This window comes from Triturus cristatus, chromosome 9 (genome assembly GCF_964204655.1).
Source record: "Triturus cristatus chromosome 9, aTriCri1.1, whole genome shotgun sequence".
In the NCBI taxonomy this organism is placed as follows: Eukaryota; Metazoa; Chordata; class Amphibia; order Caudata; family Salamandridae; genus Triturus; species Triturus cristatus.
Genome location: NC_140592.1, coordinates 188,674,177 through 188,692,950, shown reverse-complemented (window position 1 = coordinate 188,692,950; position 18,774 = coordinate 188,674,177). Strand labels below are relative to the sequence as shown.

Here is an 18,774-nt window from a genome sequence, read left to right as displayed (position 1 = left end):
CTTCAATGGACTATTGGGTTGCCCATTTTTGCCGCTCAACTTATAGAAATTTGGCAATTTCCTGCCTTTAACCATTTGGTACCTGCAGCCTCCTCAGGTCACATGACTAGGTGTAACTGACAGTTAGACTTTGTGGATTACTCCCAGATAGTCACACAATAGAGGGACTAGATGAGCCTGACTGGCCATCCGCTGTCAGGATGAGGGGTGGAGCTGGGCACAGCCCCACTTGCAACTCCATAGGTTGTGCTCTGCCTTCACACAAAGGGCTTCTTACCTCGACATTGTTTCGGTAGGCAGCTTGGAGTCAGGAAATTCCAAGCACTTCAAAGAGAAACTTCTAGAAAATGTTCCCAACCAGGCACCAGGTATAAAAATAGGTCTTCAGACTTACTCATCAGTTCACTTTGAGGACCTGTTGGAGGACTCTTAAAAAGACTACCTGCTGCTGTGGCCTTCTCTGTCTTCCACAAGACTACTTTAATGTAGCTGAAAGGACTACTTTGCTGCCTGGAGCCTGTCTTGAGCCTGTCTTGAACCTTCGGAGGTCAGCCCTGCTGTTTGAGCCCCGCTTCTTTACCTGAACCCAGGACTACCAAAGTGACTCCAAGGGACAGTTTGTAGGCCTTCTGTTCAGGGCCACAGGGATATAAAAGGCTGCCACCATTTTCACCCCGAACCTGGATCCAGCCTGAGTGAGTCCTGACTCCCCAAGTGCTGTCCCTCCCATCCTGGACCATTGATTGTGCTGCTAAAGGTGCCCACATAGGAAAAATTAAAAAATGACGACTTAAAACGTTTTTGGGGCTAAAAACGTCTCTGAGAATTGAGGGATGACCAGGACCAACCTGCTCATTCATTCACCCAAGGTGCATTATCTGTTGGCTTGACTTTTTGGCTGCTCCCACTTCTTTGCAGCAGCATTTCCTGGTCAGTGGTCCTTCACCAAAGGGGTATCCAACCTCCTGGAACTGTCTTCGACTACAGCCTCCTACCTCATCCCACAAATGTTTGTTTGCTTTCCAAAAAAGAGACTAATTCTTAACATAGAAATTTTTACAGTGACTTCATCCAGTGGCTCCCATATAATGATACTTCCTTCTTGGACACCGCCTGCTGCCCTACCTTGCTGAACTCTACCTTCTCAGAGAATGTTTCTTGAAATTTATTCTAAGTCCAAAGGTAAGCACTGACTGGGCTCAAGCCCCTTCCTGCCTCTGGCCCCTGCTCCATCATGGTCGGCCATATTTTTCGACTTTGACCTGGTCTTGGCGACTAGATGTCCGCAGTTGACACTTCGATCGCTAGGCACTAGTTTTTACTAAAAAACTTTAAAACATCATAATTCTGATACTATCAATTGGAGTTCTTCTCATTTTGTTCTTAAATAATTTATTAAAGTGAACTCTAATTTTTGGGTGTACGATTTTTCTTGTGGTGTGTTTTCACTTTATTACTGATATGTGTTGCATAAATACTTTACATATCACCTCTAAGTTAAGCCTGACTGCACTGCTTTTTGTGCCGAGCTACCCAGGGTTAAGCATAGATTAATTTAGTGACTTTTTGAGGTTCCCTCTACCAGCGATTGTAGCTGTTACTTGATCAAGGCTTATACCAACAACCCAGTTTCTCATGTTTGTGGCAGCAGTGTGATCAGGACTTGTGATAGTGCAGTACCATAATCTGATTTGTGTATGGTGCTGCACAATACTGTATTATAATACATACTGTGTATAGTACGTGCCAGACAAACAATTTACACCAGAGTTGACCTCCTCCTAAATTTTTCTCAGTTTTTCATTGGTTTTCTCCCTTTTCAAAATGTAAGTGCCCTGCCTTCCTTATTTTCACCACAGAGATGGAACTGTGCACCTTTGGCACCTTCAAGGGCTGATCTGTTGAAACTCTGAAAACAGAAGGGGCTGAAGGCAGCTGAGCAGGCTACCAAACTAAATCTCCACGCAGCACTCAAAGCCTTTGAAGAAGTGCAGAAGTGGCAGACCACCTCATAATATGACAATGGTGATGATAATGAGGAGAGCGGAGCACTATCAGAGAGTGAGGAGGTTGTGGCTCCAGCACTGGGTCCTGAGCTGCAAGGAGAGCCCAACTCAACCCCAGTGGATGTCCAGGATGCCCATGATCGGGCAGTGTGTCTGCCAGGGGTCTGTACCCAGAGGAGCTGGAGGACAGAAAGGCAGATAGGAATCTCAAATTACAGCTGGCCAAACTAAAGATGGAATCTGAGCAGAGAATGGCCAGGGAAGAGGATGGCCCATGAGCTCAGTGTCAGGAGAGCTGGACATAAAAGGCAAACAAGTGGAGTCCAGCAGTAGTGGTAGCAGTGTACCACCAGTGTCCACTGGAGAGGTAAGGGTTGACATACCACAGGAACCTGTGTAGTGCCCTATTATGTGGTGGAAGATGATACTAATAAATGGTTTTGTGCTTATGAGGCAGGTCTGAGGTTATACAAGGTCCCAGAAGAGTACTGCGGGGGCATAGCTTGTGGACGTACATGACTACAGTGGGGAGAGACACACTCCTTACACTTGAGGTAGAGGACCAGACTAAGTATGAACCTATGAAAGCCATCCTTGTATCAACATTTGAGCTGACCCCTGACAAATACCCTCACAGGTTCAGAGACAGCCATAAACTCCCAAACCAATTCTTGGTGGATTTCTTAGATTATTCCAGCAAGGCTCTGAAGGGCTAGGCGAGGGTCACCAAAGTAGATGATTTTGATCGGCAGTACAGCTTGCTTCTGAGGGAGTACATGCTCAATACTTGTTTGACAGAGCTGCACGAACACCTGGTAGATAGCAAGATAACTGACCCCAGGAAGCTTGCTGAGGAGGCGGACCTCTGGGTCAGCACTAGAGTGTCCAAGGAGCCATTAGGAAGACTCCAAAAAGTGTGGCCAGGGTTCCCACCAGAAGAAATAGGGAGAGATACAAACAAGAAAGAGTTCTCTCAAGTATCTAAAATAGCTCTCAGGGAAAGGGTGCCATTCTCAATCTGGCCATCATTAAAAAATGACTATTGTCATGTATAATGTGACCGCCTCAGAGCAAGTGATACCCATTACATTCCGCTAGGTTGTAGCAGCAAACAACTAGGAGAGCCACTACCCTGTGACTCTGATTCTCTCTGAATGGGGGTGGGGTGTCTCAGGCCTTCTGAAAGTTGCTGTGAGCTCTGCCTTGCCTGTGTACTGTCTGTTGGAGTTTGACTTGGAGCACACTGCCTGGAAGTAAGTGGAGCTCAGGTCACATGTGGAAATGTTGGGATTGCCTGAGTGGGTCTCTATGACCAACAGGTACATGGCTGCCCAGGAGGTGAGTCAAGAAGGTCTGGATCATTAGTGCCTTGGTATGCCCGAACCAGTCAGGCTTTATGCCCCAGTGCAATACGGTCCTGAATTTGAGACGAGTGCATGGAGTAATAGGACGGGCAGATACCATCCGAGAGGATGCTGTGATCTTGTCCTTAGACACCTCCATGGCTTTTGATACTATTGAATGGCTTCTACCTCTTTGCTGTCCTTTTCAAGTTGGGGTTGGGACCGCAATTTGTATCATGGGTCAGACTCCTCTATTACGCGCCTCTAGCTCAGGTGATAGTTAACAACAAACGGTCCGACTGCTTTAGTCTTAGTCAGGGTACTAGACAGGGGTGTCCGCTGTCACCCCTGCTCTTCGCCCTTTCCTTGGAGCCTCTCGCTGCCTGAATCCGGCGCGACCAAGTCATACGTGGACTGCAGTGGTCGGCGGAGTGGGAGGATCGCATCTCGCTTAATGCGGATGACATTCTCTTTTCCTTGGCCTCCCCCAAGATGTCTCTCAGATGTGTTTTAGACATCTTCACATCCTTCGGCAGGTTTTCAGGCTATTCTATCAACTGGAACAAATCTCTCCTTTACACACTGGGTGGTGGGGCTCCAGCTCTCCCCAGAGATTGTCCAATACAGGTGGTGGGGATGGGTTTCGCTACCTAGGGATCTTTGTCACCACAGACCCCAAACTCCGTTACGAGAAGAATCTGCTCCCGCCTTTGCAACGCCTGTGTCGTGATGTTGCCAACTGGAGGGCGCTCCCTCTTTCACTGCTCGGCCAAGCTGCTCTTTTTATGATGATGTCCCTGCCCCGCTTCCTCTAGGCCCTACAGAACTATCCCATCCCAGTCCCCACGCGGTATTGTAAAGAACTCGAAGATCTACAGAGGCAGTTGTTATGGGATGGAGACCTAGAATAGCACTTAACAAAGTAGTTCTCAACTGGTACGACGGTGGTATAAGCCTCCCCGACATAAAGAAATATTATTGAGCAGCCCACCTCGCTGCCATCAATCGAGGTACCTACCGCGCACCTGGTGATCCGGGTTATGCCATGGATAGGTGGCTACTGCCGGATGGGACATACAACAGAGCCCTCTATGCGAATCCCAAGAAACTCCCCTTAACTGGGCCCACCATGCACTCGGTCCAGGTTTGGCACAAGGTAAACAAAAGTTTAGGTTGGGACCGTAGACTGACGCTGGCAACCCCCCTATGGGATTCGGAGCAGCTTGGTAGCCTACATTCCTCCAAGGGTTTCGATAAGTGGGACCTCATCGGTATCTCTCGGATAGGTGATCTCTGGGTGAAGGGTGACATGCTTAGTTTTGACCAGTTACAACAGCAGTTTGAGCTCACAAACACAGAGTTCTTTCGCTACCTGCAGGTCCAACATGCACTAACCACTACCTTAAAGAAGGGCTCCCCCCTCCCCGACTCCTTCCCACTAGAGGACAGGTTATTGGATGGGCTGCTTCCACGGAAGGCCATATCACTAACATACAAAAAGCTGATCAATAACACACCAGATCCCCTCGATAAATTGCATGAGTCTTGGGGGAGGGACGGCTTGCTGCTTGACGAGGAGGAGTGGAGAGAAGCGGTGACCTCCCATCGTGAGGTGGCAATCTCTGCACGTCTCCGGCTGCTGCAATTGAAAATTCTTGACAGAACTTATGTCACTGGGCCCCAGCTGGTCCGTATGGGAAGAGGGGAGAATGTGTATTGCAGACGACAGTGTGGCCAAGTTGCCACCTTCATGCGTATTCTTTGGGAGTGTGAACAGATTCAAAGGTATTGGAGAAGGATACATGTGGTCATGAGGGATGTCCTTCACAAAGATATCTGCCCAGAGGTAAAGAGATGTTTGCTTAATGTGTGGGAACCTACTGACTTGACAGGGGCAGAGAAACTATGGGTCACCCTGGGAGTCGCAGTCGCAAAGAGAGACATCGCCCAACAATGCGGGGGAATGTCACCCCGACTCTTCCCACGTGGAAAAGAAATCTTGATTGGTGCATGTTTAGGGAGAAAACAGTCTATGTGGCAAGAGGCTGCCCACAAAAATGGTCCCGCGTGTGGGCCAAATGGAACACATGCAGGGGAGATATATGTGCCGCACCGACGGCTCACCTTGACGACGAACCTGTATCCCCTAATACGCTTCCCAAACCATGTGTTGCATTACTGTACCTGCCTAGATTCCCAGATGAATTGCCATATGAATCAATGTCTTGTGTTTTTCCATGTGAAATGCTGATTGTTTGTTTCTGTTATTTAAATCAATAAAAAGATATTTAAAAAAGAAAAAAGGTCTGGAGCCTGGAAAAGTGGCCCTGTCAGGGAATGGCAAGGGGCATGGGAAACCAGCACCTGTTTGTCCCATGGTATAGGTGGATGGGGTGCCGGAGGAGGCCACCCTGAAGCCTACAGGGGAAGACATTATCTCCCTTGGTGACCTGCCTGAACTTGCTGGATGGCAAGTAGAAGAGGGACCCACAAGGGAGGAGTACTGTAATGCGCAGAAGATGTGGCAAACCGTGTATGGTAGGAGGTGGCAAGCTGAAGCCCAGGCAGCCGATGATACCTCTGGAGATCACCTCATATACTGGGAGAATGACCTGCTGTATAGTTAGTCCAAGGCACCTGTGCGTCGGGCAACACGTGTCTCCCAATGTTACAATGCCTTCCTACCACGGCTGGCTCATGAAATTCCCCGCCAGGACACGACCTTTGCCAGACTTCTATTGGCCCCGGATGAGGATAGCCTCAGATGCATTCTTCAGGACCTGTCTCACCTACCAGACCAATAGGAAAACTACGCAGAAGCCAAATGAACCCCTGAATCCCATACCTGTCATTGACCCCCCCTTTGAAAGGGTGGACATTGAGACTCTAGGTGGAACATTCCACTAGGTACTCAGAGGAAATCCCTCTGAGGATTGTGACTGCACCTGCAGTGACTAGGGCCCTGATGAAGATTTTCACCTTTGTGTCTGACAGGGGCACCGACTTCATGTCTGCATACATGAGGTCAATGTGGAAAGAGTGATGAGTAACCTACAAGTTCTCCACATCCTACCATCCACAAACCAATGGGTTGGCCTGAGTCCATCATGCAGAAATGAGATGTCCTCTTACCGTGCCTGATTTTTGCTTACAGGGAGGCATCACAGAAGGGAGTTCTGTTTAGTCCATTTGACCTTCTGTATGGTCATTCTGTTAAGGAGGGGTGGAAACAAGCTCCCAAGAAAAGACATGCTTAGCTAAATGCTAACCATCAGGAACAAGATGGCCAAATTCTGGAAGAAAAGTTCTGAGAACTTGGAGGCCAGCCAGGAAGCAATGGCATGACCAGACAGTTACCTTGGAGGAATTTCAACCTGAACAGGCAGTGTGGGTGGTGCAGCCAGTAGAGTCCAGGGTCCCCCAAGACTGTTGGAATGGGCCCAATTAAGTAGTTGAGAGGAAGGGGATGCCACCTATGTGGTAGACCATAAGACCCCCAAAAACCCCAGAAGAGTACTCCATATCAACGGCCTCAAACCCTACTATAAGGGAGACCTGAGGTCACAGTGCTGCTGGTGACAGATGATGGAGAGGAGGAGAAGTGTCAACCTCTCCCTGACCTCTTGTCATCTAAAGAGAAAGATGGGTCAGTGGAGGGTGTCACTCTCTCCCATACCCTAAGCCCGGAACAGCAGAGGGACTGGTGTCAGTTGTTGGGACAGTTAGCCTCTTTGTTTTCACTCACTCCTGGGCTTACACATCTGTGTATCCATAACATTGGCACTGGATACAGCCTGCCTGTCAAAAATAAAGTAAACAGATACTATACAGGCTGTCTGAAGCTGACCAACCAGACATCACCTCAGAACACAGGGAGCTCAACTCTGTCACCAAAACTGAGGCTCGCCCCATCTCCAGAGCTGATGAGCTCATTGACAGATTAGTGGCTGCCAAGTTCCTGAGCACTTTTGCTTTGACTTCCGGGTAATAGCAGATCGCCCTAAGTGAGGGGGCAAAGGGAGGCCAGCATTTTCTACCTCCGAGGGCCACATTCAATTTAGGGTGATGCCGTTTGGGTTGACAAATGTCCCTGCCACCTTCCAGAGGCTATTGAACTAGGTTTTGGCCCGAATGGAGGCCTTCAGTGTTGCTTACCTGGACGACATAGCTATCTTGAGCAGCAGCTGGAAGGACCACCTCTCTCACCTGCGGGAAGTGCTTCAGCCAAGCAACAGGCAGTCCTGTGATGTACTTGGGGCACATTGTGGGCACGGGTAAGGCGCAGCCCCTACGGGCCAAAACATAAACTATTCTGGCCTGCAGGGCCTAAAACTCAGAATGAATTGAAGGCCTTCCTGGGCTTCACTAGATATTACAGAAGGTTTGTCAAGGGATATAGCACCACTGTTGCCCCCTTGACTGAGCTGAATTCTAAGAAGCACCCCAAGAAGGTGATCTGGATGAAGGATTGCCAGAAACCCTTTGACTCCCTCAAACAGGCCATGTGCACAGCTCCAGCAGATCGCGGTGATGCTCCCTCCTCGGACATCATCTGTAGCCTTGCCCCGCTGATCTTTATGTTCACAGAAAACTTTTCTTTGAAAGTCTGCCAAGTCTGAAAGTAAGCGCCGACCGGTCTCGTGCGACTAGATGTCCACGGTCAGTGCTTTGATCTTTATTAAGCTAATTTTTACTTAATCAAATAATTTATGAAAATTGACTCTATTTTTCTAAATTGGCGTTTGATATTTCTTGTGTTGTGTGTTGACTTTATTATTGTTTGTGTGTTGCACAAATACTTTACACATTGTCTCTGAGTTAAGCCTGACTGCTTTTTGTGGCAAGCTACCCAGGGGTGAGCATAGGTTAATATAGTGAATTTTTATGATACTCTCTTCCAGGGTTTGTGGCTGTTGCTTGACCAGGACTGCCACTCCAATCAACCAACAACCCAATTTCTCACACTGTTAGCCTGTGCTTAGTCACACAACAGTCGACTCTGAACTGCAGCCTGCCACTACACACCCTTTTGCATAGGAAATGCAGTGCTAAATAACAGATGTTATTTTAAGATCCTGGTGTAAAAGCCTTCCAAATGTTGTGTAAGAATGATACTCCTTCATAAGATGCAAAACCCTTTTCTTTTGGAGGGCTGTGGGAATGAGAGAGAAAATTATGTGGGTAAACATTTGCACTCTCCCTTATAATGTCATAAACCACAACAAAACTAATGTACCCCAGTATGGCTTGCAAATGTGGGAACCAGACATCCTCATTAGGGAGCCTTTTACTCTACACAGGATTATTCGCGGCCCAATAAATAAGTATTGGACACTTGAGGCATAATTACTCAGCTTGTGTCATAGGACACAAGCTGCGTTATTCTGCGTAATTTTGCCTCAAATGTCTGATACTTGTTTTTAATCACCCCTACACCACCCCTAACATATTTTGAACACGGGTAAGAGCAAAGGGTTTTTAGTTGTCAGGATCCACTACTCCTCGGATCATCCCTGAATAGTCCCTCTATCCACAACAAGGGCCACTCATCACTAGAGCATTCTCTGGTGAGTGCTGGATGGCCAATGATGAAGCAAGACATCAGGTGTGTGTATGAGGACATCCCATTCTTTTTTTGGAAACCCCCCTTGTGTCTGAGATTCTCTCTTCAGTTATTGAGACATGAAACATCCTGAATTGAGTAAAAGGCTCACTAATGAGAAATTCTGGTTCACACATTTGAGAGCCATACTGGGGTATGTTTGTTTTGATGTGGTTTATAGGAATGATACTCAACATTCAATCTATCCATCAACATGTCCTTACGTACCTACCAAACTAAACAACTTGTGCAATTCTCAGTAGAGATGAATAATGAAAGCCACTTATGCAAAAGCCTTTCACACCACAACAAATCAACAACAACAACTTAGAGCTGCGAATGTCAAAACACAGTCAAGTTGCAAGGATATTCACAGTTATTTTGAAGACGAAAGATTAACATGTAAAGGTTTTATTGGGGATTATGAAATCCCATATACGCCCAGTTCTCTCACCCATGTATGAGGCCTGTGTTTACCCAACCAAAAATGCTGGGCGCTGACAAAGTATATTCCCTAGATGTAAATGCATCCAACCAAATTTGTAAGTTCAGCCTGCCATCCTGTGCAATCCCACAAATAGACCATGTAAGAAACATTTATATAAGCCTGCCAAAGAAACAAAATGCAGTTGTCAGTTAAGAAATGTATAAAACTATCTTAAAATCACCCTTTCCATTACTTTCTCTTCTCAATATAATATTGTTATAATCTTACCCCTTTTCGGTAATTCTTCCACTTGGTATCCTCCTAAACCCCCCCCCCCTTATTGTTATCTTGGTACAGTCTGGAGAAGGGATTGGGAGTGCACCTTAGAATGTTGAGAGGTGTACTGAGGAGCGCCAGGCTAGGCAATTTGGGATGTGCTAATAAACCGCTTTTCTTCCTACTGGAGTTTCACAGACTTTTTATTATTACAACAATATTGGCGACGATTGGAAGGGAGCTGCGCAGGGAACAGCGACACATCTCACCCCTGTTCTACTTGCCAGCCTTTTATTTTGGCGTCCTATTTTCGTTTCCTACCTGTTCCTGTGGGCAGCTCTTTGTCTCTGCCTTCTGCGAAGGGGTTCCTTGGTCTTTTCCGAGGTTGCCGTTTTCTATTGATGAGTCTTCTCGAGAAATGGTTAAGCATCCGCAACCTCCTCACTCATGTTCTGCTGTCCTTGCATTGCTTCAGCCTGTGAGGTAGTGTCTTTCCTCTGAGCACCGCTTTTGAGTCCTTGGTGTGAGCAGCGTTGGATCTGTGCACAGCGTCTCCTTCTCATTACGGGATTTCTGAGCAGCTCTGTGCTGGGCGGAAGAGCCCCTCCACGCCCCCGAGAGTGAGCAGCGTTTTTGCTGGGCAGAAGAGCCCCTCCAAGCCCCCGAGAGTGAGCAGCGTTTTCTCCGCTTCTTGCTCGGAAGGAGGTAGTGTTCCTGGACTTGGGGATATCGCTATCTTGTGAGTAACGTCGCACTGTGTGTGCAGTGTTTTCCTGTCATCACGGTCTTTCTTCACAAGGGGTTCTGCGCATCTGGAGGATTCTTTGTCAGTTTTCTAGTATAGTTGGGAGCGTGTTCGCCACGTTTTTTCCTTCAAGGTAGGACCTTTTGTTTTAGCGCTGGTGGGGGTGCGATCTATATCTTTTGGTAAGCAGCGCGGTTCCGTGCCTCATCTAAGGGACCTTCGTTTTCCTCAGATACTGCTGTATTTTCTGTACTCTCAACGGTTGTTCCTCACGTTGGCCTCATAGCTGGACTTGGTCGATGTTTGCATGGTTTTTGCATCTCTCATAAGTTCAGCAGCAGGAGGAATTTTGTTTTTCCACAAGTATCTACATGGAATTCATTTTTTCATAAAGCTCAGCAGGGAGGAACTTCGTTCTTTCTACAAGTAGTGCACCTTCACGCTGATAGGCACAGCTTGCCTGCAGCTTTAGTCTTCTTTTTATCTTCCTTCACAGACTATTTTCTGGTCAGCAATTGTATCCATGATTTGACTACTTATTTATTTATTTTTTCTGCAATCGCTTCTGGTGATACAACTCCTCACGCCTATTTTTGTTTTGGTATTATTGCTTGTATATTGGAGTTTTGGGTTGCCTCAAGTTCTTGTTTTTCCTCTCTCATTGTCTACATCCTACATTTGGGTTCAAATGTCTATCACAAATATGAATCAAACGTCTCCATTTCTAAATGATGAGGGGGAGCCTGAAATTCCATGGGATAGATGGATTAAAATGCTTCATTCATATTTAATTGCAATAGGAGGGGAAACATTTTCCCCAGTTAGGAAACAACACATCTTACTGCACAATTTGGGTACACAAGGAAGAAAAGTATATGAGGACCTGGCTGATAGGGGGGAGGAGGATGGTGAGGGTGACGTGGATGTGTTCACAACCACCTTAAGGAAATTAGGTGCTCATTTCAAAGACAAGGTAAATGTGGTTTTGGAACGCCATACGTTTTTTCAGAGGGCACAAGGTAAAAATGAGAAAGTAACTTCTTACATAGCCACTTTGAGGGGACTCTCTGCCACTTGTGAATTTGGCGCACTTACCGATTCACTCATTACAGATCAATTGTTTTGTTGCACTAATGATCACAAGGTGCAAGAGAGGTTGTTAACTGTTAGCCCAGAGTTATATGAAGCTGTGGCTATAGCAAAAAGTATAGAGCACACAGCTTTTTGTGTCAAAGAAATGAAGAGTAGTAAAGATTTAGCATCAGGAGAGAAGCAAATTAATGAGGTTAAAGAGGAGAATGACATTTTAAAAGTTGAGTATAAAGGTAATGTTGCTAAAACCAAGCTTAAGAAAGACAATTTTAAATGTTACAGATGTGGTAACACTAATCATCTTTCCAACTTTCCTAAATGTCCTGCAAGAGGAGTTCAATGCAGCAAGTGTAACAGAGTGGGACATTTTTCTTAAGTTTGTAATTTCAAAGAAGTAGGAAATAGTGTACATGTGGTTCATGAGCAGGCTCCAGAAGATGGTGGAGATAAGTTTATATTTCAGGTACAAAGTGATGAGGAGACAATTAGCTATCCTATGTGTGAGATACAACTTGATGGTAAAGTGGTCAAAGCTTTTGCTGATTCATGTTCACCGTACACTCTCATAGAGGAAAACACTTTTCAGAGTATGTTTAAGGAAGAGAATATGTGTTAGAAGATCCAGATGTACATCCTGGAGGGTACAACAAGGATCCCATTCCCTTGGTAGGAATGGTGAAAATGCGTATATCTTTTAAAGATAGACATACTTGTGGCAAAATGTACATTACTAAAAAAGGCAGTAATTTATTGGGGTGGAAAAACCAAAAAGAGTTGGGAATCAGACTTGATCCTAATAATACAGAACAAGTAATGTTGGTTGATAGGTCACTTACAGGAAAGGAGGTATGTAACGAATTTCCAGAAGTGTTTACTGAACGAGTTGGATTGTTAAAAAATTACATGCACAAAATCAAGCTAAAAAAAGATGCTGTTCCAGTTACCCATAAGACAAGGTCTATTCCATTGGTAATGCGGGAACCACTGAAAAAAGTGTTGGAGAAACTAGAGGGTTTGGGCATTATTCAGGCAGTAGAGAGTTCAGAATGGTTGGCCCCCATTGTCATTACTTCAAAAAAAGAAAGTAATGACATTTGCATGTGTGTGAACCTCAGGAGTCTCAATGCCAATATTTGGGTAGACAGGTACCCACTTCCCAAAATAAATGAAATGCTGTCAGTAATAAACAATGCCAAGTTTTTGTCGGTGCTAGATCTGACATCGGCATATCACCAAGTGGCTTTACATCCTGAATCCCAAATTCTCACAGCTTTTACCACACCTTTTGGTACCTACAAATTTTTAAGAATGCCATTTGGGTTAGCCTCAGCTGCAGCCACTTTCCAGAGGATAAAGCAGCATGTTCTTAAGGATTTAGAGAAATCCATCTGTTTCCAAGTTGACATTTTAGTGTATGGAGCAGATGAAGCAGAACATAACCACAATTTAAGGAAGGTATGCCCCAAACTTAGAGAAGCGGGTTTCACAATTAAAAAAGACAAGTGCAAGATTGGAGTGGCATCAGTTGATTTCTTAGGGCATACATTGTCCAATGAAGGCATGAGGCCTAACATGAATCTCATAGAAGCTGTGAGAGAGGCTCCTATTCCTTCCAACAAAGATGAGATAAAATCTTTTCTAGGACTGGCAGAGTACATGTCTAAATTCATTAAGAACTTCTCTCAGCTAGTACAACCTATCAGAGACCTTTTAAAAAAAGAAAATAAGTTTGATTGGGGCCCGATCCACAATAAGGCGTTTGTAGAATTAAAAGAAGCTATTGTCACAGCACCCTGCATAGGTAATTTTGACAGTACCAAAGATACGTTCCTTACTACTGATGCCAGCAACAGAGGCATTGGAGCTACCCTTTCTCAAGTGCAAGAAGGGAAGGAGAAAATTATAGCTTTTGCTTCTAGAACACTCAAAGATGCAGAAATTAATTACTCAACAATAGAGAAAGAGACATTGTCATGCTTCTGGGCCACTAATCATTTCAAATATTTTCTGTGGGGTATACTGTTTGTGCTCAGGACGGATCACAAAGCTTTGGTGTCAATATTTTCTTCTAAAGACATTGAAAAAACCACACTTCGCATTGGTAAATGGTTAGTTTCTTTACAAAACTTAAATTTTAGGATTGAATACGTTCCAGGCAACAGAAATCAAGTAGCTGATTGTCTTTCACGGTTACCTTTAGATAAACATTTTGGTGATAGCATAGGGGATTTTGAAATCCTACAAGTAAACATTCCTGCCATTTTAGAAGAAGATTGGAAGAGGTTTATGTCTAAGGATGATACCTTAAAACAGGTTAAGGAAAAGATAGTTAATGGTTGGCCCAAGAAATGTAGTGACCTTCCTAGCGAGCTACAATCATTCTGGAACGTAAGGGATGAATTATCAATTACAGGCATCACTGTGTTCAAAGCAGACAAGGTTGTTCCCCCGGAAGAACTCAGAAAGCGCATCAGTGAAATAGCTCATGAGGGCCACCTGGGTAGGAGCCTTACCAAAAGCAAACTTCGTTCAGGATATTGGTTTCCTGGCATGGACAACTGCATTGAGGAATTAGTCAAAGGGTGTCATGCTTGTGGTCTCAGTGATAAAACCAAGAGCACACGGAAAACACCCCTAGAACCGGTTCAGGTGCCCTTAAAAGCGTGGGAGAAAGTAGGTATGGACATTATTGTCCCTCTGCAAATTCAAGGTTTGCAGGAGGGATTCATTATTGTGTTAGTAGACTATTTTTCAAAATGGATCAATCTTAAGTTTGTCAACAAGGTAGACACTAAATCTATCATACTTTTCATGTCGGATGTGTTTGCCAATGAAGGGATTCCCCATACCCTCATCACGGATAATGGGGTACAGTTGGTTTCTGAAGAAATGAAACAATTTCCTACCAGTCTGGCAATAAGTCATATCCGTACTCCTTTATACTGCCCTCGTGCAAATGGGTTGGTGGAACGGTGCAACAGAATGATCAAAGAGTCTTTACAATTGGCCATGGCTGCAAGTAAGCCAATTGTTCAGTCCATCAAAGACACTATCTGGTCATACCACATCACTCCCAACAGTGTTACAGGGTATTCTCCTTTTTGTCTTCTAAAAGGACGCAAACCAGGATCGAAACTTACTCCCAACTGGTTATTTGAGGACAGTTCCTTTGTAAAAGATTACAATTCTATCAAACAAAAAATTGAGTGCAACCAGGATAAGTATAAAAGTGCTTATGATCGCAGATGGGGAGCAAAGTCACATGAATGGGAAGCAGGTCAATTAGTTTATGTTAAAAGACCTCTTGATGGTACCAACAGGTACAATAGATATTATGGCCCGGACAGGATAAAGGATGTCAAGAAAAATGTAGTCACTATGTCGGACGAGAAAATGTGGAGTAAGGATAGATTAGTTCCTTATTCAGAACAGAGTAATGTCAACAAGTCGGATGTAAGGGACAGAATACATGACAGTAATCCTGTAGTTAAGCACAGTGACAGGAAGGTGAAACCTCCCAGTTGGCAAGGAGACTATGTCATGAAATAACCATCAAGGAATCTTTGGTATACAGTGTTCCACATTTTTGTGGGGAATATAATGTGATGTTTTGGGGATTTTGCTATGAACTACCTCTCTAGTCTTCATACACATGTCCCCTCCTGTTTTCCCCTAATTTTCCCTTGTTTCTTCCATGGGAAGGGACATGTGTTATAATCTTACCCCTTTTCGGTAATTCTCCCACTTGGTATCCTTCTAAACCCCCCCCCCCTTATTGTTATCTTGGTACAGTCTGGAGAAGGGATTGGGAGTGCACCTTAATATAATATCAATGACTAAAAAACAGCAAACATCCTCCTTTCCAACTGAGCTTTTGTTGGACTGCTGAGAAAGAGCAGAAATAAAAGCCTTATGGTCCCAGCTTATCCAATTAGAGGCCTGAAACAGTAGAAGTGCTTAAATCTCGGCTGTTTGAAGACCATATGAAACAGACCGTACTTGGCCTTTATTAGGAGCTAACTGGGGTTGGTTTGTGGTGACATGATTCCAGGACTGACAAAAATTGTTGCTTTTTCCTCTTTTTTCCTTGTGTTTTTTTCGGCACAATTTATTTTTGATTGTGCCTGGCAGTAATGTTGGGGGGGGGGGAGCAGGGCAATGGAGAAATTTCCGAACACCTTATAATGCCGATTCATACCGGACTCTGCATTACCTGTCAAATGAAAGCCTAAGGTACACGCGGCATTAGATGAAACATGGCATTTCTAATGTTACATATAAAACATGTTGTTCCCAACATTCTATAATTAAAAGCGTGTATTGTTTAAACGCAATTAACAATTATGTGAGTTACTTTATAATTGCATCTGTGCAAATCCTTATATGCACAAGCTATTGGTTGAGCGTATAATTTGTACAACCTACCTTTTAGGTTCTGGAGCAGGCTGGGATTTAGAATCTTTTCTCTTTTTCGACTCCCTTCTGGAATCCCTCCTGGAGTTGGGTTCAGATTCAAGGGCTGAGGGACCAGAATTTTTGCCCCCCTCACTTTCCCCACTTTGTTGTGACCCGCCAAGGAGCTCTGGCGTTTGTTGACTTTGGTGAGTGGATTTTTGATGTGTGTGCGGTGTGAAATAAAGAGATAGCAAAAGAATCGAGAAGCAACGGAGGAAAGCATGCAAAAGAAAGGAAAGAAAACAAAGTGAAATAAAACAGGCACATGACGATACATACTGGAGAAAAAACAAAAACAAATCAGAAATGCAAAAAAGAAATTGCAAACCAAAAGGCTTGGTTTAATTAGAAGGCAAACGTGTATGTATCACAGAACATGAACTAGAGATGATCTTCAGAACGACAAACAGTGGTGTCAAAATAAATAATGGTGAAATTGAACATTTCTAGCGAAGTCGTATTTCTTATCGCTTTGAAAATGGGTACCTTGCTTTATCTTGCTTTATTAAAAAAAAAGCTGACTATATTGTTACATTTTAGCATTGTATTGGTTTTCACATTTTCATTGAAGTCAAAAGGGTGCGTATGCCAAACCCACTATTATTCAGATTAAGCCAAGGATGTCCAATTTATGTCCAGAAGGGACAATCCATGCACATTTTCAGGACAACTAATATGTACATGATATATATTTAGATTAATTCTAAGCAAATATGCCTTATGTGATTATTCCCAAAATCAGGCACTGCTCTCATAAGCCTTGAGGAAACTAATCACCAACTGAAAGAAAACATGAGTAGCTTTCAAAGCTCAATCTTAGTTATGCTTACCTATTGCCATGAACATGTGACGCACAAAACGCAAAACTGTAGTGCAACAAGGTAGGGTCGATCATTGCTCCATTTTCGGCTCGTTCTAACAAATCGTTCAGGTAACAAAGATGCCGGTGACAGCCTCGGCATCCATACCTGGCACAATATTCGTCGAGGACAAACACCTGCCCGGGACTAAACCAGCCCTGTTCAAAGACAAAATGGCACACATCAATTACAAACTGTAACACAGCTCACCATCTCCAGGGAATTGATGAAGAGGTGAGGGATATGGTCCACGTATTAAACGAACATATGCTGAAAATACTGCACAGGCAAATGCTAAAATAGATCATTTTGTGAGCACATGCAAAGCTTTATTAAAAATTTGTGAGATGCAATATATCATTCTGCCTACCCATCCTTCTACAAAGATCAAGTCTTTATTGGTGCACATTTTATACAACTTGAGCCCCACAGACCCCCTTTGTGACTACTACAATTTAGCATGGCTATCACACTGTAAAAATATCTCCCAGTCTGAGCTGCCAAACTGCTCAAATTTGGCAAGGTTTTGTATGACGAAATTGGGTATAATTACCACCAGAACATCACTGGTGGAGTATACCCCTCTCCTTATTTGCAATGACGCGTTAAGCCACTTTTTGTGGTTTAACACCACCTTGTAAATACGTCCCCTTTATACTCATCACTTAGCATGAAAGGGGCATGTAATGGGTGTTGCTGTGTGCGTTTCACCACAATACCCATTGATTTTAGATGCTGCCCTAGATTTACAAGGATCAGTAAATCTGAGGCTGAGCCAAAAACGTACGCCATGCAACAGTAGGTGCTAGAATAGCGAAATGAGGAAAAATACTTTTATTTCTCCTCATTTTTGCTTTTCTATGTGTGCTGCATTCTACAGCACATATAGAAAGAGCAAAACACCATTCATGATTGTCTATGCGCAGGAAAGTGTCCCTTCCTCCACATAAACAATTATTAAATAATGACGATTTGCTACTTCTATGAAACAATCATTCCCTGCAACACAACCACACTTGCATTATGGTGCAAGGGTGCCTGCATTGTTGCTAAGCAAATAATTTCAGCGCCACCGCTAGAGAAAACACAGGGGTGTGCCGTATGGTTGTCAATACAGAGCATTCCTGTGTTTTGGCGCAGTTAACTACAACGGAAGAATACCCAAAGACCCAGTTGAGACCTGGGTGTCTATTAATGTAACATACAACAATGTCTCACCAGGTAATAATTAAGCAACATTTCTTTCAATTATGCACATAAATCGCAAATTAATTCGATAGAGCTCAAAAATGTATTTAAGGAGAAGGAAAAATGGGAGGAGGAAACAGGAAACAACACTATATACATTGAATGAGGGTGTAGCCCACAGGAACGTGTGCACAATAGTGCTCACACAATTGTGAGAACGGCGCAAGTGACAAGTGAGATAAGAACACAGCGGGAAGATGGCACAAAGGGAAAGACTTTTAACAATTTTGTTAAAGGTTGTGATTGTACAGAAATGGTCCTCTACGATTATGAGGGACATTTAACATCATAAACAAATGTAAAGATCAAAATTGCACCAGAGCTCATGCTGGGTAGTCGACGAAGTTTCGACCTGTGATATATTCAGGTGATCTTCACGACCGAGTTACAACATTATTGATCAGTGCAGTATAATTGCTGTCAAGGAATAGAAAGGAGGGCCAACAAGGGTAGTCAGGATAGCATCCATGGTGACACAAGGAGTTCGTTCAGTGTGACAATGCCAGAGACATGTGTTTCCGGGTGCGTGTGAGGGGGTCCAAAGGTCTGAGCGGAGCCGGGAATGACATGAAAGCTTTCGCAGTGCATGGCAAGGCGAGGCCCAGGTGGGTCTGAGGAGCTTGGTGGGAATGGAACCGGCGACCAGGAAGAAAAGTCCAGTCGGGAGCCAAAGTACGTGCAGATCCAGAGAAGTGCACATGCTTCCTCGGTGCATGGTGC

General features: G+C 44.3%; 1 protein-coding gene across 15 annotated transcripts in view; it reads right to left on the bottom strand.

The window, feature by feature from the left end:
* CADPS (calcium dependent secretion activator) overlaps nt 1-18,774 on the bottom strand; it is a 1,625,151-nt gene that overhangs the window by 699,896 nt on the left and 906,481 nt on the right. For 8 of the 15 annotated variants that reach the window (XM_085624714.1, XM_085624723.1, XM_085624709.1 and 5 more), the window contains exons 13-14: nt 16,777-16,964; nt 15,917-16,087 (exon numbers count right to left, since the gene is read on the bottom strand). In XM_085624714.1, coding sequence (XP_085480840.1) covers nt 15,917-16,087; nt 16,777-16,964 — 359 coding nt within the window. The remainder of the gene's footprint in view (nt 1-15,916; nt 16,088-16,776; nt 16,965-18,774) is intronic. The other 7 variants (XM_085624721.1, XM_085624722.1, XM_085624715.1 and 4 more) reach the window with 1 other exon arrangement.